Raw genomic sequence first — 24,686 nt, 5'->3', positions numbered from 1 at the left:
ATACTGAATACTCAAATGACGCCCCCCCCCCCCCCAACCATTTTGAGCTGGAATTGCGCCTGTGCACCAAGCTCTTTATTTGTAGAAGACGACGCACTTTTATACATTTAGGTATTTTTTTAAAAAATAATGAAGAAAACCTGAAGTTGTAAAACTTTATAATCAGAACTTTACCATAAAGTAGCTTTTTCTTGGTCTATTTTTTCTAACACACAATTTATATAATGTCAATTTTAAAATCACTTGCTAACTCTTTTTAGTGATAGATTAGTCCTGTGTGAGACTATCAAACACATGGCTCAGATCTTATCAGTGTGGGAGACTAGGGCAGTTGCTTTGTTTACTAACATTAATGTTGGCTCTCCTAAAATTGAAACTCCAGTCCAGCTATTTTTCAAGAAAATATATTCGTTTTTAAATTTGATAGGAAAGAAGCTTTTATTTCTTTGATAACTAATCTGAAGCTAAGCTGTTGTAAAGAAAATGTTTTAAAGAAAAAATAAAACTAAACAGGTTTAAATATTAGAAACTTTTTTTTTTCAATTTTTAAAACTGTAGTATTATTACTAAGAAGCATGTATGATAGCAGGAAATAATAATCCTTCATTTTCATTTACGAATGCTTCATAACATAATTACAGTGAGCCTCGGTTATCCAGATAAATTTTTTTAGCCTTTTTTAAAAAGTTATATGTTCACATCCTCATATATATAATAGCCGATGATCGAGGAACGTGGGTGTTACAGCAATAAAACTCGTGCCACGGCATGATAATTTGATAATATGTTTTGGTTAGAGCCACTATATAGGGGTCTTAGTTTTGGTAATGTTTAACATGCAGGGAAAGGCTTCATTGTGACAAGGCTGAACTATATCTGGCAACTTAACAGTTTTACTTGTAAGACTGCATCATTTCAGGGGAATGAAGAAACGAAAAATGGTCAATAATGAACGCTACGTATTAGAGTTTAGGGTTAATTCACTGGAGTTAGAGTTACAATTTCAACCATCAAAATATCACCAATTCACCCGTCATACCTTGATGGGCGATTTTCTAGTAGATAATAATTATGATAGCAAGCAAGAATGTAACTATAAGTACACAAAACATTTTCTTTTTTTAAAAAATCTATTTCTGATAAATCATTTCGTGACTAGGCTTAATTTTAACGCAACACAATTTTGAAGCATGTGAATGAATCCTTGTTACAAAATGATGGGAAAAATTATTTTCATCTTGTTGAATGTCTTGTAAGCAGTTTTATGTAATTTTGCTGCAAATCATGGCTTTTATTGCCGTGAATGGTTAGTCTGCTTATTTAAAGATTTGATTTGCTTATTACCGTGATTATCCAATTTTTAACTGTCCATACTGTATTTGGTGCCATTCAGACTAGATGAAAAAAAGCTCAATATTGTAATAACAATTTTAAGCCAATTTTTATAAAAGTATTCATGAACACTATAAAAAATACATTATCTGTGTAGTAATACCTGTCACGAAAAGTTCCAAAATGGTTTCTAATTGCTTCTTAGGTTCTCCCTCAGTTTTCTGCATTAATTTTCTTAAGGCACTTGGCAAAGCCTGATAAAAATAAATAACTTGAATATTTGATAGAAAATTGAAAAAAATAACTGTGCATACATCAAGAGTACTGACAAGTAATGGAATTTAATCCATGCAACACTAAAACTAAATTAGAAGGCAAATTTTAATATTTTTAAAAGGAAAAAAAAAAAAAAACTGAGTACATTGCTATTACCCCTATAGGAAACCCATTTTCTAGTTCTTAAAAACACAGTATCGGTTTCAGTAATATTTTAGATTCAATTTAGTTCAAATATTTTTGAAAAATTATGATTAACTCTGTACTTTACTTTCCAGTTATTACACATCAGATAATGTGATAGCATAGTTATATAATGCATTATGAAATCTCATGCTTGAAATAAACTAAACACACTTAGGCTCAAGTATGTTTGACAGCAGATTGAACAGTTTTACAGTTTTATAAGACAAAATTTCAGACGAAAAATGTACTTTAGATGAAAAGTATGATTTATGCAAGTGAAAGAAAAGCCAATATTTATTTTACTGAACGTCTATAATATTTTAATGCAATTAATTCAAACAATAAACATTAGTGTTACTTTTGTATTTCTTGTTTTATTACCCATTTTAGTTATGTAAGAAATATAGAAACATAACTTAGGCAATGATTTTGTTTATTTTATGGGTGGCACATTTTTAAATCTGTCTCTGGGTCACATAAAAAGTATTTTATCTCTGGTTATATTTACAATATACCGACAAGACAGTTGAATAGTTTTATTCTGGATTTATTAAAACTAGTATTCGCCCAGTGGTCGAAATTCAACCATATTCATAAATGAATATTTGAGAAACCTTGTATGAATTTAACTATTCCCAACATTTTTATTTCTACTTTTACTCGTTTACTTCATATCTGGAAACATACAATTTTTATACGAACACACAATAACAAAAGGTAATAATTTATTCCAATTTTGCTTTTTGTCTTTTAATCTCAAAATATATGGATGAAAAGGGACATTTCGGTAATGGGGTCGTTTCCGAAATTTTTAAAGTGGTTTTTTCTGAAAGAGCAAGCTTAGAAACTTGGGTTTTAACCATTTTTTAAAATACTTTTTAAAAATGCAATATTTTTTAACAATTATTTTAATTGGTGCGCAGATTGAAATTCAGTTTTTACGCTTCTGCACATGGCATCAAAAGCGATGAAATGCCATTCACTGATGCCATTAGCGCACAGCGCAAATTATCGTAACATGGAAAGGCGGTTGACAGCAAAGCGTAAATATTTATCGCGGCAATGGAGTAGCGCGCCAAAGTACACCATTTGTAACGTCATAAAGATCACGCTTTAATTCCAAAATCGAACGTTTGAAATTTTAATAAAAAATATCTGTCGAGAAAACAAAAGTTTTTTCTGACTCCACGTTATTTATTTTGCTTATTCTATTAATTTCTAAAAGTAGTACTTTTGACTGAAAAAAACAGCCCCATTGAGAAATTGGTGTGGTCGTCAAATTCTTGGCTTGATTAATTTTATTTTGGATACCATGTTGCTTTGTGATAACCCTATGCAAATAGATACTTCCTTATTCTTGGTTACGTATGCAAAGGAAAAACATTTTTTGCGCTGGCATTGGAAACAAAAAATTTGACACCAATAGATGAAAATCGTCAATAATACAATTTTTGAAATGTTCCCACATGAAATGAAGCATCAAAACTCAGTTTATACGAAAAACTTATGTGTGAACAATATTACTTATAAAACGTCTACTATTACTGAGTAAGTAGCTTCTTCGTCATTAGAAATATAAATTTCTAAGTATCAAATGAACGAACTCTACTCGTGGCAACATATAATTGTCCATTTGAAAACACTGGACGTCGCAATAATAGTACAATTTTAAAAAAAGGCCATCTTTGAGATTTGTTTAAAGTTGAGGGCGGTGCATACTTGATGTCACACTTTTCAACCCTCTCCCTTCTTTGTCAAAGTTTCGCAGTTCACCATACCCCTCTTCCTTTTGTCACATGTCACGCTGTTTTTCATAAACGTTCCTACTAAAAAAAAGGATTGTTGTCACATTCTCCCCATTGTATGTCCCTCTCGTTATTTCTTTCCTCTCCCTAGTCACAAACTTTTACTATTTCGTGAACCCCACCTTAAAGCGGGACTTCATTCGTGGACAGCCTCTGTTTTGTGGTAACCGTATGGAAATATATATTTCCCTACTCTTTGTTTACGTATGCAAAGAAAAAACATTTCCCGTGCTGCAATTGGTGCCAAAAATTTGATGCCAATAAATGAAGAGCGCCAATTTTCCCAATTATCAAAATCTTCCCGAATGAAATGATGCTGCAAAACTCAGATTATACGTAAAACTTCTTCATGAACAATATTTCTTCTAAAATGTTTAATATTTTTGAGTAAGCTGCCTTGACCTCTTCGTCTTCTATTAGAAATATAAAATTTCAAACAGACAAATGAACAAATGGTACTTGCTACATTAAAAATTGTCCATTCAAAAACACTGGACATCGTAATAATAATGCAATTTTGTTTAAAAAAATCGTTTTTACGATATGATTACGGTTTAGGAAATAACTGACTAATGCACTTTTCAAAATGTTTGACCCTTCTCCCCTTTGTCACAAAGTTTCACACTTCACCATGCTCCCTGTTCCCTTTGCCCCATGTCATATTGTTTTTAATAAACTTTCTTATCAAAAAAAAGGCTTGATGTCACATTTTCTCCATTGTATGTCCCTCTTGTCATTTATTTCCTCCCCCTTGTCACGAACGGTTACAATTTAATGAACTCCACCTTAAAGAGGGACTCTATTCGTAGTCAGCTCTTTGCAAATAGACATTTTTCTACTCTTTTATTTAAGAATGAAAGAGAAAAATATTTCTCGCACTGGAATTTTGGCGGCAAAAATTTTACAGCAATGGATAAAGTTTGCCAATTTTACAATTATGGAAGTCTTCCTGAATGAAATGATACCGTAAAACTCCTTTAATACGTAAAACTTCTGTATAAACAATATTCTTTGTAAAAGTAGGCATGACTGTTGCCGTTAGTAATGTAAAATTTTCAACAGTCAAATGAACGAATTCTACTCGCGGCAACATAATTGTCCATGCGAAAGCACTGGACGTCGTAATGATATGCCAATTTTATCAAAAGTTTCACCTTGAGATTTGTTGCTGGCGGTAACAAATGCAGGTATTATTGTGAGAAGGAGGTAATTTTATCGGAACCGGAAGTCCTCCCTCCCTCACCCCGTAAAATGATTTATTTAAATATTAAAATCGCGGAAACATAATCAAAATGAAAGTATTTTTAATGTCCATAGTTACCCAACAAGCCTCAATGGTAAAAAAATGCAAGTATTTCATTTCTTTATGCTCAAGCGAGGAATGGCAACACCCCAATATTATCCAGCAACTTCTTCACGCTAGCTATGTCGCGTGAAAAAGCAAATAAAAATGAATTTTCGCTAACTTATAATTGCTTCTAGTTCATTTTCTAGTCATCTTAGCGGGTTTTTGTTTTTTTGCCGTAAACGGGGGGTAAACGTTTTTAGAAGTAGTTTTCACGAGCTTTCCAACCATACCAAGCTCAAAGCACTAAAATGCATTTTTCGTGTAGAAAAAGCGGCTTAAAAAATGAATTAAAACTTAACTTTTCACGCTTCCAACAATGAATTTCAACAATGGAAAAGAGATAAAATTAAAATTTTTGAGTTTCGCTAACTAAAAAAAGCTTATAACTTTTTTCTAGTGGATTTAGGTTATTGGATCTTGGGCGCCCTGACAATTTTTTCGTTAGAAGTGTTTTTTAAAGACCTTTCCAACCATATCAAATTCGAAAAAATTGGACCATCCGTTCACGTAGAAAGAGCCATTTAAGACGAAAATGCATTTTGTACTAATATCTCCGTTAATTAGCGTTCAATTTCAAAAAATTTTATTGATGACACTAAAACTCGGCAATAGCTACTGAACAAAAAAAGAATGAAGGAAATCGGTTCACAAACAGAGAAGGAATCGGTACTGAAAGAAAACAGCTTGCCTATTAATATGTAAAGATAAAGAAAGTAACTTCATATATTTTTTCAAAATTTTTTATATAGTCTTATTAAAAGATTTGCTAAAGTAGATAAATATTATAAGCAAAACAGTCAAAAAAGAAAACAAATGTTCTTTAATAACATTATTTGTTCAGATAACTCGTATAATGACACAAATAACTTGGACAGTTTTTTTTTTATATTAAATTACCTGTTCTTTAGCATATTCTCGAACACTAGGTATTGACAGAATTCTATACAAAGTGCCATTTATGTATGGGGAGATCTAAAATTAAGGAAACTATTATCAGTTATTATCATCTGGAGTATAAATGACTTTTTTTAAAGAATAGAATATATTTTGACATTACAGTTTGGAGATTCAACATTTTACATAACTTAATTTCTTTAAATTGTGCTCATGTCCCTATAACTCACTTGGAAACATTCTTTTCAAATATCTTACATTTACTTATTATGTTACTTCAAACAACCTATAACTCACTTGGGAACATTCTTTTCAAATATCTTATATTTACTCTTATGTTACTTCAAACAAACTTAAAAACATTTTTTGACCAAAAACCGATTACCTTTTATGAATAAAGCAATACAATATGTACTATATAGGTAAAAACTGAAATATTTTGTATATTTTACTTTTTCAAAATCAACAAATTTTAGAGGAAAAAATTAAAAAAAAAAAAAAACTTATTCTTATCTCTCAGCAATAATTTTAATAGAACCAGAAAAGTAGTGCATTTCCGGGAAAGTATATGGTTTAAAGGCAGTATCAGTCTTAACAATTTTGAAAAACATGCATTATATATTTACAGTACCTTTGTATCTTGAAGTTGAAGAAGGTAACCTAATCCAGAAATTAATTCTATTTTTAGAGGTTCACACTGTTTCTTTCCTATAAAAGCACAAAATACTCTTTCAAATATTAATCTAGAAATGTAAATTGAAATATTCATTGCAATTGATATTTTTATGAAATACTTAAAGCAAAGGAAATTCTTAAGTATACCCATTGGACAAAGACTTAAGTTGAAGAGAAGAGCAATTGATACTGAACGAGCATAATTTGAAATGGAAATTCTGGAATAGAAGATTCTTGCGAGCCATTCAATCACGCCAGTTTCGACCATGAATGCTTGAGATGTTCTTCTACAGAGGTTGAAAAAAAATTGTTTTAATTTGCTGATTAAAATATTAGTATTTTAAGAACTTTTTTCCATGTAGAAAGATAATCCTCTCCCATACAAAAACTATTTGAGTTCAGCAACCAATGTATACATCCAGGCCCAGATCTATAAATTTTGCCCCCCCCCCCTGCAACAAAATCTGTAGGGTCCCTATACAAACTGGAAGTGTATACATTTACAATGTTAATAAGTCTTAATGTTTTTTTCTTTTAATTTCGTGAGTCTTTGAGTCCCTTAAGGACGTGGGTCCTCCCGCACTGCGGGATTTACGGATGAACAGATCTGGGCCTGTATACATCAATACATTGGACAAACTTAATGAAAGTCACTTGAAAGATCATGAGAAATATCATTGCTGCTGTATATGAAACCATTCATTTGGTTGCAACTCGGACAAAGAAATATTCTTGTCATTAACATTTCTTTTAGGAAAGAACCATATTTTTAAATAATTAAGTATTTAATAATGGAATCACTTTCCATTAATTTTCTTTTTTACTTTTTGCACTTGTGTTTTCACAATTCTTCATGAACCAGTACACATGTGAACAAAACACTTCCTACATTTCTTCATTTTTTTAGGCGAAGTTATTATTATTTTTTAACCAGAGCTTTCAATCAGTAGTTATATACTTCATTTTCAAAAACTATCTTTGTCAAAAGAAGAGAATGCTATCTAAAATTTTGAAAGTGGGACGAATTCTTATTTTGTACTTCAAACGTTTAAATTTTTAATTAATGAAACATACATGAGACAATAAAAAAATCTATTGTATAGAAGTAATGCACTAAAGTGCATGAAAAATGTGGAAATTGAAGGAACATTTAGTTTTTTTCCCTTCATGTCAATTGCAGGTTACTAGACATGATATTGGTGCACTTTCCACCTTTTTATCTTTTCTAGATCTTGTTCTGATAAAAACAAGATGAAATGTGGTTAAATTTCTTTTTTTACATTAAGTATTAATTTTAAGTGAGATAATGCAACAAAAGGTAGTATTTTAACAAATAGATTACATGATCAGTTCATGAAGTAAAATATTTTAATAGCCTACAAGTGTCTTTAAAAATGGCAACTAAGTTTAATAATTTGATGAACAAAGTTTAGTATATGCATAAATGATTTAGTTTTAAAGCTCGCATTATTTTTTCCTAAGTACAGATATAAGGAAGATAAACAAATGGTTCTGAATTGATTTTTTTTTAAAAAAATGCTAATTGTTGAATATAATTTTTAAAAATATATGTAATACATGGCATGAGTAAATTAATCAATTAATTTAAACATGCCATGTATTATATATATTTAATAATATTTTACCTAATGCTGAGTTTCTTTAGTGTCCCTAAAACCATATCAAGGGAAACACTATTTTCACTGCCATCTGTCTTAAGAAGGTACTTCACAAGCTCCACCAGAAGCTTGTTGTTTGAAGTCAGATATTGACGACCTGCAATATTGTGAAATATTCAAGTTTGTTTGAATTGTTTGTTCAGATAAAACAAAAAGTGGAAAATTCGACCATTTAATCCTTAATTTTTATGATGCATCAAAAAAACATTATAACTATGTGTGCATTAAAAGCAAAAGGTGCTCTACAGAATTGTTTCTCATACCTAAAACAAAAGAAGATAATGCATTCAAAAATCGAGCAAAACTTTCAAAAACTTTAGGACTGCTTGTACAAACAGATTTCAAAACTTTTGCCTGTTCAAAATAAATGAATTATTAAAACATAAATACAGTGGAGCATAACTATAAGTAGCAATTGGTCTGAAGAGAAAAATAACTTTACCGGTTCATTTATTGGAGAATTTAGATCAAATAAGTCATTGTCCATCATTTCAAGGATATGGCCTTCTCTTCTGTTCCAGCTCCCAGGTTTGGTTAATCTCTAAAATTTTTAAGCACAAAAATTTATTTCTAATTTAAATACTTGAAACATTTTCAAACAGAGAAAGTTAATGTTACTAAACAGACCCATCTGAGTGCTTGCAAAAGGAGAAGTTTTGTCCTTTCATCAGAAACACATAAATCCTGTTTTAGCTTTGCATAGTCCAATTTCTCTTTTTCAGAATTTTTCAAAATCCCTCTACAAATGAAAAGAAAAAAATATATATGTAGTTGCCACTAAATGTGATCACTTTGGGACACCGATATCACTAACCGACTGATAACAATAACCGAAAAAAGAATCCAGGAGACACAAAATAACAATTTTTTTTCCAGTTAAGAAGCCTTTTTTTTTGCAATCTCGAATTGAAATTACAATGACTCAACCAAACAGTTTTAAATCATAAACTACTAAATTAGCAGAATGGAAATAGATGAGTCATAAAAGGGAAAGTTAAAATATGCAATTTTCAAACACATAGTAATAGATAAAATAAAATATGACCATTTACTCCTGCATCTTTTTTTCTGACATTCATAAACCTCAGTTTCAAAGCAGATTCAACTTCACCATCTTTTCCAGTACAGTTTCGTTAGTTGTTTAAATTTTCATTCCATTAAACCATTGTGCTTTTCCTCCATAGAAAAATGTTTGACCATGAAGAGTGAAGTTTTTAAGGTAATTGGACAAGTAGAAAAATTCTTCTGCTTTAATAAAAAGAAGGGAACTTATTTCCTTGGAAACTAATTAATTCTCTCAAAGTGGGAGAAGATCACCTTCTGCAACCACAGAGGTCCTACATCCATGCCTGCAATGTGTCCAGCGACTAAATTTTTGCATTTGCAAACAAAAGGCATCTTAGAGAAGACTGTGGTTACTGAGAACGAACTTCCTGTTGTTTTCTTCTGAGAAAAAGTTTGCATTGCTATTGAATATCACTAAATGCCACACAGAAAGTTTATCATCTCAGGGTTTGCCTTAGTGTTTCTGTTGAATGAGAAACAAAAACAGGGAAAAAATTGAAAGTTTATGAGGCTCACCAGGAAATTAGGAAAAATTACTACTTTAGTAGGGTGGTTGCGGGCACTTGGAACAGCTTATCGGAAGAGGTGGTAATGAGCAAGGGGGTGGATAGCTTTAAGAGTGCCATTGATCTTCATTGGGGAATAATAAACTGACTAGGACCAGCCTAGCTGGGCCTAGAGCCTGTAGCTGGCAGTCACATTTGTATTGTATTTGTATAATGCCGGACTACTTGGTCTTTAGCTTCCAAATGGCCAATTTCATGCATGTGGTGTCTCAGCAAGAGTTTTCATTTCATGTGCACTAGTTTTCTTAGTCACTTAGCTGCTTGTAACTCAAACCAAAGTATCAGGCTAATAACATTCAATGTAAGGTAAAATATGAAGTACCTACAAAATCACTCACAAGAAAATCCTTCATTTCCTGCTGGCTGTTCAATGGAAACATTTGTTTTAGAATATTGCAAAAAATCAAAACTGAATAAGGCCCTGCTTTCGTGAGCATCTCACCTGCATTATTTTGCTTTTCATTTTTGCTGTGCCAATCAAGCTACTCTCAAACCGAGTTCTGGCATTAAAATATATATATATATATATATATATTTGCTTGACTCTTCAGTGTCAGTATCACTGAGATGCTACATAGTTTCAGTGTAGGATCGAAGGAATATTTCTTAGTCAGAGTCAAAGTCATCATTTTCAGATTTACCCATGGTAGATTGTCTACTGATTAAACTTTTATTTATTGACTTTTTTTTTCAAAAAAAAAAAAAAAAACTCTCCAGTTCAGAAATAGTCTGCTAACTTCCTCAAGAATCTACGTTGGGTGCAGCAGTGTCCTGCTGTTTCTGCTACTGAGGAGACATGCTAAGGTCATGTTTTAAATATATTTCCAAACATGGACATGTTTTTTCAACAACTTCAAAAAAATATAAAGATTAATTGCTAAATACTGTTTACTGACAAACTTACTCTGCTGAAAATTTTGAAATTTTTTCTACACTACTCGATACATCAGGGGATTCACTTCTAATTTTCTCCAAGTCCGGCAGGTGTGTAGCACAGGCAGACAGAACACAGTCCATGTCTACCTGTTGAATAGGAAAGCTTTATGTATTTTAAGCAATAATTATTGCTTTTTATTAATTTTTAAACAACTAACTAACAAAAGAGTAGTATCTTTGACAATGCTTTTTTAAAATGAAACTAGAATCTTTCTTAGTTAATCAGTCATGAGTAATAGCTAAAATAAATAAATAACATAAAAGTAAAAAATAAATGAAATAAAAGTGAAAATGGCTTTTTTGTAAAAAAATAAGGAAAACTCTTGTCAGAAGACACTCATGTGACAAAAAACTGTGTGTAATGGTAGGACCTCATTACTGTTCTAAAAGTGACAGATGGTATGTACAGTAGACCCTCATTTTATGTGGGGGTTATGTTCCACGGAAATGCTATGTAAATTAAGGCTTAATATTAGTGTTAAATTCGGAGTTAAGTTCCTTAGATGAAAAAAAAAGAACTTCGTTCTAGTGATAGATAAATATATATATATAGTCGACTCCCACTATAACGCTATCTGACTTACGCAAAATGGCTATAACGTGATTTTTTTCACCAGTAAAGAATTTTAGACCTAACATGAACTACTGGCGCAACACAAAACTTTTTGGAAAGGAATCATGGTTTGTAAGTATCAGCTTTGTTATTTGCTACTAAATTTTTCTTTTCGTGAATGGACCTTCATCCCTTTAGCATCACTGAGAGCAGAATTTCTTACACCATCGCTTATACAAATAACTATTCCTCATTTTCCATTTATTTTTTTCATTCTAAATGTAGAATTTGATGAAATATAATGACCTAAGAGCGCTGTTTCCTCTAAAGTTTGTGAAGATAGAAAGAAAAAGAGAAAGTTTCTGACAATTGAAGAAGAGCCAAAGATTATATGTTTGAACGACCATAAAATGCGTCCAAGACAGTAGGAAAATTAAGTATGAGTGAATCTTCCATTTGTACAATTGAAAGTCAAAAACAGGAAATCCATAAAAGTTTACTGAGTAGTATCTAAGAAAAATGCAAAAATTATGAAAATGGAAGCTGCTTTCGTATTGTGAATTTAAGAAATCATTAAGAGGGGTTTTGTCGTAGATGAAAACGTTATAAAAGAACTAGTGAAGCAATTGTATTGTGTATTTAACAATATATAAGAATAACGGTTTGATCACACAGCATACATCTTAATTTTCTTAAGTTACAATTATCATTACTGGATCTACTGTACATTACAACTATAGTGCATCTGTTTTTCTTACTACATACTGTATGTACCATAGTGGCTTATTTTATGTCTTTCTTTCCCATTAATCATTGATTTTGTGCACCATAGCAGTATTTTCTGTGGAATAAAATGTTTTTTTTTTAAATACAAATAAAAACTCAGTTTTTTATGTAAGAAACAGTAATGTATAGTTAAGAAATGGTTTTTAACAGTTTGAGGTGATGTTTACAAATGTCTAAAATAATTAAATATGTTTATAAAAGTTTTTACACATACCCTTTTCCACAACGCGAAATTTCAACTTACGCAAGAGGTCTTGGAACGCATCCCTCGTGTAAGCCGGGACTCGACTGTAATTAGTTTAATGCGTACTTATTCCAATACAGATACACAACGCTCATAAAGAAAACATGAAATAACTTAATGTTTATAAAAAGAGATGCTTAAATTATTTTTTTGGCATTCAATACAATTTTTTCCCTCTGTAGGTTTTTGTGGGGCATTAACGCTTCCATAATCACTCACTTAATTTTCATGACAGGATCTTCCTTCACTAATAAACCAGAAAAATCATTTGTCATTGTCAAGGAATGGCTCAAAATTTTCAGTGTGAAAGCTTTTGGTTGTGTGTCATCGATGTCGATACCATTGTCGGTTTCATTCTCCTTTGTCACTTCTAAAAGCTCTTTTTTCAGTGAGCTCTGAATCGGGCGAGTTGAATATCCTTACTTCAGGAAAGAGCTCTGGAACCAATCGCAAAAATGTCTCCAGTGGCCTAAGCTCACTTATTAGCATTCCAAAATGCAGTTCATTGCATGTGATCTGCAATCTCAAGAGTTTGGATTTCAAAAGAGGGGATAATTTTATCTATATGCGATGCCGCATCCACATAAAATAAAATAAAAGTGTCAAATCTTAAACCGCATATAATCGAATCCGCATAAAATAAACCTGTGTAAAACAAGTGTCTACTGTACTTAAATGAGACTTTTTTACCCAAAATCAAATAAATAAAAAAACAAAATAAATTTTAAAATCACAAATTCAACTATTCTTCATATATATAAAACTGGACTCAGTTTACGGTATATATCTGCAAATAAAATACATTTTGTTGAGGTGCAAAAAACTGCACTAAAGGATTTTGTCCCTAGTGAAACTTCTGGAGCAGAGTAGAATGGACAAACCAAATAATGACTTCCTTTAAAAATTTAATAACAGATTTTAGAAATAATGTTTTACAGAAATGTTAATTGAAACAATATAGCAATAATATTTTAAAAAAAAAATTAAAAAATTCAAGATTTCAACAAAATTGCCAGTTGTGCAGTCTTTTACGTCCTTATTTGATTTGTTGAATTGCTGAGTACAAAATCAAATGGGGAAATTTCTCAGCCCCTACAGATGTGAGAAAGTGAAAATAAACCATGGAGGGAAATAAATGAGATAAGGAAGAAACATTGTACTGACTAAGGAAAGTAGAATTTGTGAGATTCAGATTTCCAGGGTAGTAAAAAAAAGGATTTGGATCACTGATTTTTTTATTAAATAAAATGAATTAAATCATGATTAAAATCACCGATTTAAATTGGTTTTCTTAAATCATTGACACTTTGGTCCCATAGTTGTAAAAAACTTTGTATTTATATCATTATAAAAATGAAATTTTAACTCCTTGACGCATAGTTGATTGTTGAAGTATAAAAATATTTTTGACAATTTGTTAAGGTATGAAATTACATTATACACTGTGAAGTATTGTTTAAACTTAGTTAACATCAACTATTAAACCTTAAAGCTTTCTTTTTATTTATTAAAATGGTTACATAAAAGTGTTCAACCCTCCCAAGAGGGATGGCTCACACCCTCAAATGCTACAAAATGCCTCCCTAGATTGAGAGAATCCAAAACTAAAGAAAAATTCTCTTTAAAACAAGCACCCCTAAAAATTTCAATGGTGCAGTCAGTACCATTGATCCCATCTTGTAGGCACCCCTGGGTTAGAACTGTTAAGTGAAAACCAGTACTGCTTACATGTAAAACCAGCACTGAGAATCTTCAAATTAAATTATAAAGGAAATTGATCACATGAAAACAAACACAAGGTACATGCAAAATATAAAATTTGTTTCATTGCAATTTGTACCAAATTTCCTTTGACAGCATTTTCCAGAGCTGTGACCAACAGTGATGCAACAGCCATTAATTGTCTGCATTCTTCCTGAAAAAGTTGCATAAAATGAGGGGAAATCTTTAGGCAAAATGAACTTCAAAATATAAGTGTGTCATCATACTATTTTATGAGTTTCAAGTTTATAACCCAAAAGTGTTGAATAAAGAAAACGATTTGGCATCAATATATGCAGTAGCACAGTCAGGAATTACCTTCTGGGCAGGATTTTTTTGTCATAACAACTCATATATGTATATAAACTACTGCATTAATATTAGCAATATGTGTTAAAATCTGTTTTAGGAAGAAGTTTTAATGCCCCCCCCCCCCCCACCCGGCTGCACCACTCAATATCTGGATATAGGTTAGCATGAAGCTTTTTTTATACATACGTATAAACACATACATGAAGTGAGAAGTTCAGAATATGTAATGCAATTTCAAATGTTTCATTAATATCTGCTAAAAAATTTATAGCAAAGTCTATGCTTTAAATGATCATAGTTTTGTTAATTTTTCATGACTTTATGTGATGATTATTTATTTTTAGTTATTACCTTTTGATTTGTTTTGCAAAACTGCTTTATTTTTGTTATGTTGCCGCCTCTACAGGGCAGTATTTAGGGTTTTCAATCCTGCAACCCTGATCTCTACTCCCACATGATATTTAGCAAGATAAATTGAGGAGAGAGAGAAAAATCTTACGAAATCTTCAATCCTGCAAAGATTTTCTATGCAATCATTTTACAGCTTTTGTTGTTCATAAAACAAATATTTTCACAGTCATCATTTGAAATTTGAATTACTCTCATTCTATATCTGCAAGAGGAGCAGGAAAAACTTGGTGTCTTACATGATTATGGTGGATTTATCATTTAAGAACATGATAAAAATAGAGTTTTTATGAGAATTTATGGTATTCTTATTCTTAGTTTCAGTTTTCAAATGCTTCAGAATAGAGAAAAAGCGTAAAAATTACAAACATTTTTGAAAAACATCAGTAAAATTTGAAACCCAGAAAATTGTGCTTTAGAAAAAATTATGAAATTGTATTATAGATTGCAAAACACATCATACACGGCGACACAATGATCAACATTAATAAAGCTAAACCAGTTTAATTGGATTTAGCAATACACAAATCAAATAGACATCGTTTTTGTATGAAACTTGCACTCCTTGAGCAAAAACCAAGCATAAACCTCATAAGAAAAGAAAAAGTTCTTTTAGAAGACAATGAAGTTTATGGGGATTTTTTACTAAATGTTCACAATTATTTAATCTCAGTAAAACATACTGCAGTGGAGCCAGAGCAGGCATTTATTGACCCCAGGTAAGAAGGAGAATCTACTTTCAACCTCTCATTGATGGATGATAGAAATTCCTCCTCCAATTCAAGCAGGTTTCATCCTGAGTCTTAGATAAATAGAGCCTAAAGTACCAGGGCCTGATTACTGAATAGGCCAAGTAGGTCCAGGCCTAGGGCGCCCGATATTTAGGGGCCTCTAAATTGATGAAATTAACTTTAGTCAATGGTTAAAATTGTTTCAGCCAAGGGATAAAGTTATAAAGTTTGAATACAGGGGGCCACAAAAAAATTATTTGGACTATGGCCCCTTGATATCTTAATCGGGCCCTGTGAAGTACCCATTACAAAGCAATATACTCAACATAAAATGAGCAAAATTTTATCAAGGTTAAAACCAACATGAGCAGAAAAAGAGTTGTATACTTGTTACGATTAAAGAGTCAAGTATTTTTAATGACAACTTTTCACTGAGAATTTTAATCTTATATAAAATAAACTAATAACAGCAATAATTAATTACTTGCAACTTTTCACATTTTTTGGCATTAAGAACAGAACGTTTTTCTGACTCTTCTATGTGCCTTTCCAAATATTGCAGTTCTTTTCGAGCATCTGAAAGAAAACAATTTTAAGAAACAAGCCAAAAAAAAAGAAAAGCAGAATTATGCAAAATGAACTAATTGAAATCATTTCTGCAGAGAATTTGACAAATAAATAACCAGTGGCAGCATCAGGCATGTGCTAACTATTAACTATGCAACCAAACAGAGCACCGAAGCATTTTCTAAAAGTGCAGGGCTGTGGGAATTGCTGTATTCAAAGACCTCACAAACTCCTGTTGCACAGGGCTTTGCAAGGGCTAGCACCCACACTATAAACAACAATTCTGTGAAACTCCTCTAAAGCGAACACTTTTTTTTTTATGGAGGTTGGTCACTCTTAGAGGTCTTTTTTGAACTTTCAAGAAATAATAATATAGCATGAATAGAAATCGCTTATATTCTGCTTGCAGTATATTAATTAAGAACTTCATTGTAAGAACATATTTAAGCATACAAATTAATATTTTTCTTTTAAATTTTTAATACAAAATGTACTGTTTACACTATTTTTCCACTCAGAAACTAATTTGCTTTAAAATATGAAAAGAGATTTGCAGGCCTTTAGATTCTTAATCTTTTCTGAACAACTTTTATTTCTAGTTTAGCTTTCAGCTGCAAAAAATAATAATCAATGTCCTAACAATTATTGCGATTTGAGTGCAATTTTTAAACCATTTCTCGATTGTTCAAATGAGCTAAGAAAAGTCTCTGACCACTCAAATGACTTACAGTTGGGGTAAATCTAACCTAGCAGTGTCATAATGCTGTGATAAGGAATCATTTAGCCTTCAAAATGTTGCCAGATTAAGTTTGCTCCAGTTCCATTCATAAGCAACCAATAAATTTCTAGACGCAACCTTTGGGAAAACTACTGTCCTTATCCCACAATGATGGATGCATTTGTGACTTACCTCAAGTTTGAAATACTGAAACAATAGACAAATTAAAAGTGCAGATCTATAATAACTATATTTTTTATTTGCATTTCCTATAAATTAATTTTAACAATCATTTCAATGCAGCAATAATTAACAATTATAATGAAGGCTAAACTATGATAAAATATTACCTTGTAAATCCAGATCTCGATTATGCTAACACAGTTAAGTAGAACATCAATAATTTTTAACTTCATATTTTTCAACAATTTTTTTTGCTCAAAGAAAGAATATTTATATAACAGAATCAATATTAAGTAGCGCGCGCACACACACACACATATATATAAATGTATATATACATTTATATATATATATATAAAGTGAAATTATGAAATAAAATTTTATTTTGTGTCATTTCAGGAGTGAATTACTAGTAGTTTGTCATCATAAAATTTTAAACAAAATAAAATCATGGCACTTTGAAACTAAAATGACGTTGGAATAGCTGAAAAAGTCTATAAATATGAAGCAACATACTTCCTGTGAAAACAAAGCAAGAATTTTTCCTATTTACTAAATTTTTATTAAATATATAATTTCCATTAATGACATAATATTAAACTAGTATGTTGTGGCCATCACGAAACTTTCTTCTATATCTTTCTTATAATTCTGATCCCTCCCCATGCTTGATGAGGAAGCAATATTCCCAGCAAAAACAAAATTACACACGCCAAAAATTGACGACCACCCCCATTCCCGATTTATCTTGAAAGCAAAGCAAAGAATGAAAATTGAAAATTATTTTAAAAGCTTTGCTTAAAATAATTACAAACATTACTTTGCTAACAAACACAAGATGGCAACAGTTAAAAAGTTTAAATCATCACGTTTTTCTGGTTATTTTCCAACAATTAAAATTACGGGAAATACGCAGACGACAGCCTATTACGATTTATCTATCTTATTAATGCATTTATAAAACTATTTTTATTCATAAAAAAAAATCCCCCTCCCCATTAAGCGATTGGTGCCAAAATTGAACCAACGCCTGTTTACATATGAATTCACATTTATTCCAAATTTCATCCAGAACGTAGCACTACTTCTTGAGATATGGCGCTCACAATGGAAAAAAAGAACATTCGATTGCGCCACCCTGTTTTCAACTATTAACGCCAAAATAGAGTTAGCTCTTATACCTTCTAAGGGCTACTTGTCGACAAATTTTTATTTGATTCCGTTCATTATTTCTTGAGATACAGCAGTCACAATTGACAACAATAATGTTCTAAAGCTCAACTCCCGTTTGAGCTTTTGACAACAAAATTGATTCAGCACCTGTACCGGTTGGGGCAACATATGGACCAAATTTTGTTTGATTCCACAAGTTACTTCCTGGGGAAAAGCAGGCACTCATAACTCAAGGAACATCCCATTGCTCTCCCCCCCCCTTGGATGAATTGGCATTAAAAACCAATGGGTACAAGTTCATATAGGGGCACATATGTGTACCAATTTTGTTCGATTTCATGTGGTAGTTTTTGCTGTTGAGCGGTCACAAAAAACTGGTCAAAATGGACTCAGCATACCTCAAAACATTCAATCCGTCAAAATTCGAAAATTTGCACGAATCCAATATTTTCTTCTATATTTTAGTAATAGAAAAAAGTAAAAATAGGTTTTTATATATCATCGCCTCAGAACAACAGTAGGATATCTTACTGTTGTTTCTCGGAAAAGATGTCTTACGGTTGCTCATGGGTGCCCATATGCAAAATTGTAAGGGGGCTCAGCTATTTTAATCATGGTATAGCAGGATATTTTCCCCATGGAAACTGATTTTAGAACAGATTAGAGTCATTAAAATTTAACATTTTTAATACCCCTCTTGCCCCCTATATGGGCGCCCTTGCGGGTTGCTCTGAGGCGACAATATCATTATAGCCAAGCAAAAAACAACACACCAGACATTCGTAATTCCCAAAGAAAAGGATACATATAGTTCAATAAGCCTAGGCTCAGGCTCTTCTTCATCATTCTTCAATGCTTCAAACAAAAACGTCTCCAATTTTTTCCTTAGGTTGATTATCCAAGATTCCTAGGTGACGTTAAAAAGTGTTTACAGCCTATTCTATTCAAAATTTAACAATGAATGATACTAATAAACAAAAGTATGTGAAACACTCAAATATGTTATAATTGTATTAGGGAGTACTTTCAAATTTTTTCTTCAGCTTTTCTCTCAATTAACAGCCTTTTTTTAGTAAAACTCTGACTGATAAACTAAAATAAAACTAATATGAAAACATAAGAACACTTTAACACAGTACAGGACTAAGTTTTATTGCATCTCAAACTCTAATGTTATTATTATATTATTCTAATTTGAAGCAATGCATAAAAACAGACTAAGGAAGAGCTAAGGAAACGAAATTTCCTCAAAAATTTTACAAAGGTTCTAATCCTTCCCTAATGCTTGATCAAGGAAAAAAGTTCACTAACATTTTTTCCAAAAACTGGTAGTTTTTCCAGACATATGCAGGGAGCAGATCTTACATATATTGTAATGCTACAACAGAAAGCGCTTTTAAAGAGCATATAAACTTTTTTAATATAGTTTTTGTTTGTTCCAATATTTAAATGTTTTGCTAAATGAAATGTAAAACACAATACTGATTGGCATAAGTAGTGGAAGATCACTTTAATAATAAGTGAGACACTATAATAGTGAAAATGAAGAAATTATTCATGTGACAGATTTAAAGTTAGTCAAATTTTACATGCAATCAAAAACAGCAAATGAAGGCAAAATATTAAAATGCATGAAATGGATTTTTTTCTGGGTTGGAACCATTGTCAGCCCCAAGTAATTCTTCTTCTCCAAGCGTCCTGCTCTGTGAGTTCGCCTCCCACCAAAAAGAACAAAATTAAAAACAGAAATACTGTACTGTATGTGATAGTGCATTGATGAAATGGTTGATAAAAGCTGGAAAGAAGTTAATGATTTAAATAATATAGACAAATAATTATTCTATATTTCTTTGAAAAGCTTATATTTTATTTTGTTGTAAAGACATCTACATTTTAGAAATATTTGAGTTATACTGACATGACTGACTTAAAGCTAAGAATAAATAAGCATTAAAAAATTCAATAAAATTTCAAACATTTAAATATTGTGCAGACACACTGACACATTTTAGTGCATAACTTCATTCAGTACCTCAAAGATTTTTTGAAATGAAGGATGGGTGTTTGGACGAGGAACATAGGGCAAAGCATAATAAGGGAGTAGCTCTGGACAATCACTCAGAAGAGCACCTTTGCTCTCCAAATAATAATGAAAATGAAGAACTGCTTCTTCTACTTCTTCTTTACACTTAAAAAAAGCAAAATCATTAATATAAATAAGAATACATTTTACAAAAGTACTACAATAAGCATAAAAACAGCATATTAGCTAATGTTTAAAATTCAAATCAAGTTCTTGGATTTGATTTTAAATACATATAATCTTTTATTTTAGTATAAGTCTACACATTTTTATTTGAGATCCATCTCTTTCTGAACTTGTATTTTCACATAAACATTGATAAGTATATTTTTCAAGCAACTTAATAATGCGTAACTTATTAGCATACCTTAGCATTAATAAAATAAAAATATAAAGTATCTGCACACACAACTCAAAACTATCTGCAGGTATGAAAAACAATATGCAGTAGGTAGATGAAATTTTTAGTATGATAATCTCTTTTGCTTTCAATCATGTATGTATGAAAGTAGAGGAACCTTTTCATTAATCTTCCATAGATTTTGAAGATAATCAAAGTTTAATATTCATATTAAGTAACAATTATCAGGCAATGCACATATCCACAGCAAATGTATTTGCATAGCAGCAAATGCATCTGTGCATGGCGTGCCCGTCTGCGTCTATATCATCTAGCTATGGTGTTCAGTGTTCGGTATGTTTCTACTTGGTGGAATGTGGTTCCAGAAACCTATTTCATGCAATACTTTATTTAATTTTAAAATCTTAATATCATTCCAAAACAAACTGTTTTCACTTATGCTCAAATATGAAACTTGCCTAAAATTAATGTCTCTTAAAGACATTTAAACTAGCAAGGTTTTGTTAATGCTTTACCAAGCCACTCTTTGGAATTATTTTAATTACAAAATGATTTGCAACTGGTTATGTTCATTTTTTGGAGGAAATTGTAGACAGGTAAGCCAACACTTTCCAAGATTTCAAGTAGTAAAATCACCTATTAGGTCAATGCTCACTGATGTATATCTTCACTATCTTTTAAGGAACTCAAGGACTGCCATGTAAGTGAACAGTCAAAAGCTTGCTTCAAGACTGCAGCCACAGGCATCACATTATTTTCAATGTTGGACAAAATTTTCAAATTTTAACAATTCAAAATATAGAAAGGATGGGAGGGGTAATAAATAAAATCTACTTCCACTCCAAAAAAAAAAAAAAAACACACACACACACACACACATATTTAGTATTGATAGTTGTAGAAATCACAAATGGCAATCATTCAAAAGAGAAAATGAATGGAATAAGCACAAGGCCGAATTTGGAACTGTGGAGGCGCTGGGGCAACGAAGGAGTGGAGGCCCCAAATCAAGGTTCGGAAAGATCATCATATTTTCGAAAATATCCGATACTTTGATTATATGTATATATCCGATATTTTCAACCCGTGAAAGTTAGGATATTTTGTAAAAATTTCATTTTGGGGGCCCCTTTGTTGTGGAGGCAACGGGGCAACAGCCCCACCTGCCTTTCCCTAAATCCGGCCCTGAATAAGCATAAGAAACCAAAAAAAAAAAAATCTGCTGCTTTGCTACAAAAAAGAAAATATGAAATGCTTATCACAGAATATCTTTGTACTTACAGTCAAACCTCGTTAAACTGCCACCCTCTTACTTTGCCAAGAAAGGTGGTGAAAAAATCGTTAAGTGTAAGAATGCAATACAAATTCTCTCCTTAAACTGCTGTCTTTCGCCAGCTTTCAGCCCATCATTAAGGGTGGCAGTTTAACGAGTTTCTACTCTATATTTGTATTATTAATATTTTTAAAAACATTTTGTTCCTCATTATTTAAAGGGGAAAAGGATAAAAAAGAAAATTTTCTACCCAATGATCAATTTTGCGCATTGGCAGAACAGCAAAATGTATTTGTAAATTGAATTCCAGCTTCTGGCAAAAAAGATTATTTTCTCTCATTTCTGGGGTGATATGAGTTTCCCACTCCGAAAGAAATTCTGTACGTTTTCCATTATCGAAATGCTCCAACATCTCATTCTAAAAACAAAGAAAAATAAATATATATATATGATATTTGTGGCTCCAACTTCAAGCAATTTTTGTAATCATTCTTTTTTTTTCTATCACTAAGTTTTTGCTTGAACTTATAAAAATGAATATTTCCCCATGAAATTTCCAAAATATGCTGTTTTAAAAGCAGCACAAAAATTTTAACATTATATCGAAACAATGAAAATAAAGTGCAATAAAGAAATTCACCATCGGAAATTCATAATTTTATTACTTGTGGAAGTAATTTTAATACTCAAGACAAAAATTGTTTCGATGGAGCTAAAAGGAAAATTAATCTTGAAATTTGTGTGATGCATTTTTCGTGAAGACAATACTTCCTCTTCTTTGTACACAAGAAGGTAAAAAGTGCTCCTCGTCATGTCATCCAAATAGTGTAAATTTGTTTATCTGGAAGAATTTTCTGGATAATCCGAGTTTTCACTAATCTGAGGTGATGTGAACCACAATTACCTCAGATTTTTTGGGACTCTATTGTACTGTTAAAATTTTTTCCTTCCAAATTCTTGAAACAATGAATTTGGTATTACTTATGTTTATGGTTCATGCTGTCCCCTTTATTTTAAAACTTTGTCACAGGTGTAAGATCAAACTGTAAAAAATATGTTACAATATAATGTATTTAGGGATCTCAAGGAGCACTTTCTTCAAAATGTTACTGACATAATTTGTTTCTGAACAGAGGAAAGGTCTGCTTCTTGAATGGGGATGCTTCAGAAAAAGAAGTTTTGATAATATTTCATATAAATACTAAACTGTTCTTAAATTCATATAATCAAATTCACATGATTAAAATTTATAAATAGCTTTATGAAAAGTAAAAGTAGCAAAGCCATAGTTGATACAATGTTTAAATATAGATTGAGATGATCACAGACCCCCCCCCTTTCCAAAAAAAAAAAAAAAAAAACACGTGTGTTTTCAAACCCTGCTAGAATACTGAAACAGCATACTATTGCTACTAATATAAGCGATATTAGTAAAGGCAACAAAGGTTAATTGTTGCCTTTACTTATATCGCTTGTATTAGTAAAGGCAACAATATATTAAGGAAATTAAAAATGAAACAAAAAATACAAACTGTTTTCAAAAAATATTTTAATACTGAATATTCTAGAAATAATGAACTTACACAAATAATATTTAAAAAATTCCATTACCTTGATTTTACAAATCCTTTCATCTCTTCTATTTTTACCAGCATTAACTTGTATAGGTTTCCCAAACCTTTGACATTCTTCTTCAAAGGTAGCCAAAGTAGAACTCAACTTGGAATATTCTAAAAACTAAGACATAAAATAATGAAAAAGATGTAGTTCGGTAACTATTTGATACCTATATAGGATATAAACATTTTGTGTAATATTATAAAACAAGATTTATTTAAAGTTTAGGAGACGTGTTTACTCAATGTATAGTAGACTTACAATTAAAAGGAATGGTTGGGTAATGCCACAACCCATATAAGCAAATCTCAAATAATCCAATGTATGGAAATTTTGAAGAATTTCTTCTGAAAAATTATATAAAATGCCAAATTATACAACAGGACATTAATTATTCCGAAGAAAGTGTTCAACAACAGAATCATTGAAAAATGAGAAAATTTTTAATATTTATCCAAATTTACATCTAGGCAATAGTAATTTAATTTACCTTTTTATTTATGATAAATGAAATTGATGATGTGATTAAAAACAGTTTTTAATTTTTGCAGTCACAAAATTAAAAACAGATGTTTTTAATTTTTTGTTTGCTCTAGGATTAATTATGCTTTGGAAGTTCTTTAATGTTATTTTTTCTGCAGGTGTGTTACCTTCATCTTGTTGAAAAAGTTTCATAGAATGTTTTAAAATTTCTCGGATAAACTGAAATCAGGATAATCCGATCTAACGCCTCCTAAATACTAAATGTCTATCACATTTGCTTCAAAAAGTGATTCTCTGCCGGTACACTTTCAACACTACCTGGTGGCAATACAAGGATAGCGTTGCTATGGCGATGGATCCAGGCAATTCAAACCTGACTGTTTATTGGTTAATTCCAAAATTTAAATTTAGAAGCTAACCAATTGCTTAACTTTGCTATTAATTTTTAATACCTTCGATAGATGGCTGTGGCAAGAGTACCAAAATGTGATTATTGGGATCATTTTGCTCTATGTTAAAAGTGAGAAAGCGACAGGCATTTAGTATTTAGGAGGCATTGTCCAATCCTGGTTAATGAGATCGAGTACCAGGGCCAGATTTGGAAGTGTGGAGGCCCTGGGGCAATGAAGGAGTGGAGGCCCCTAACCAGGGTTCGAAAAGATCATCATATT

General features: G+C 31.4%; 1 protein-coding gene across 1 annotated transcript in view; it reads right to left on the bottom strand.

Moving 5' to 3' along the window:
- LOC129220232 (lisH domain-containing protein ARMC9-like) overlaps window positions 1–24,686 on the bottom strand; it is a 31,145-nt gene that overhangs the window by 2,640 nt on the left and 3,819 nt on the right. The window contains exons 2-17 of the mRNA XM_054854597.1: window positions 23,527–23,652; window positions 22,166–22,333; window positions 20,231–20,386; window positions 19,004–19,105; window positions 17,193–17,217; window positions 16,042–16,133; window positions 14,186–14,260; window positions 10,731–10,849; window positions 8,823–8,934; window positions 8,638–8,736; window positions 8,459–8,549; window positions 8,163–8,292; window positions 6,664–6,803; window positions 6,473–6,549; window positions 5,845–5,919; window positions 1,496–1,586 (exon numbers count right to left, since the gene is read on the bottom strand). Of these exons, the coding sequence (XP_054710572.1) occupies window positions 1,496–1,586; window positions 5,845–5,919; window positions 6,473–6,549; window positions 6,664–6,803; window positions 8,163–8,292; window positions 8,459–8,549; window positions 8,638–8,736; window positions 8,823–8,934; window positions 10,731–10,849; window positions 14,186–14,260; window positions 16,042–16,133; window positions 17,193–17,217; window positions 19,004–19,105; window positions 20,231–20,386; window positions 22,166–22,333; window positions 23,527–23,652 (1,678 nt within the window). The remainder of the gene's footprint in view (window positions 1–1,495; window positions 1,587–5,844; window positions 5,920–6,472; window positions 6,550–6,663; window positions 6,804–8,162; window positions 8,293–8,458; window positions 8,550–8,637; window positions 8,737–8,822; window positions 8,935–10,730; window positions 10,850–14,185; window positions 14,261–16,041; window positions 16,134–17,192; window positions 17,218–19,003; window positions 19,106–20,230; window positions 20,387–22,165; window positions 22,334–23,526; window positions 23,653–24,686) is intronic.

The sequence above is a fragment of the Uloborus diversus genome, chromosome 4, assembly GCF_026930045.1.
Source record: "Uloborus diversus isolate 005 chromosome 4, Udiv.v.3.1, whole genome shotgun sequence".
NCBI classification, from domain to species: domain Eukaryota; kingdom Metazoa; phylum Arthropoda; class Arachnida; order Araneae; family Uloboridae; genus Uloborus; species Uloborus diversus.
Note: the sequence above shows the minus strand (reverse complement) of the source record. Positions and strands in the feature narration are given on the sequence as shown.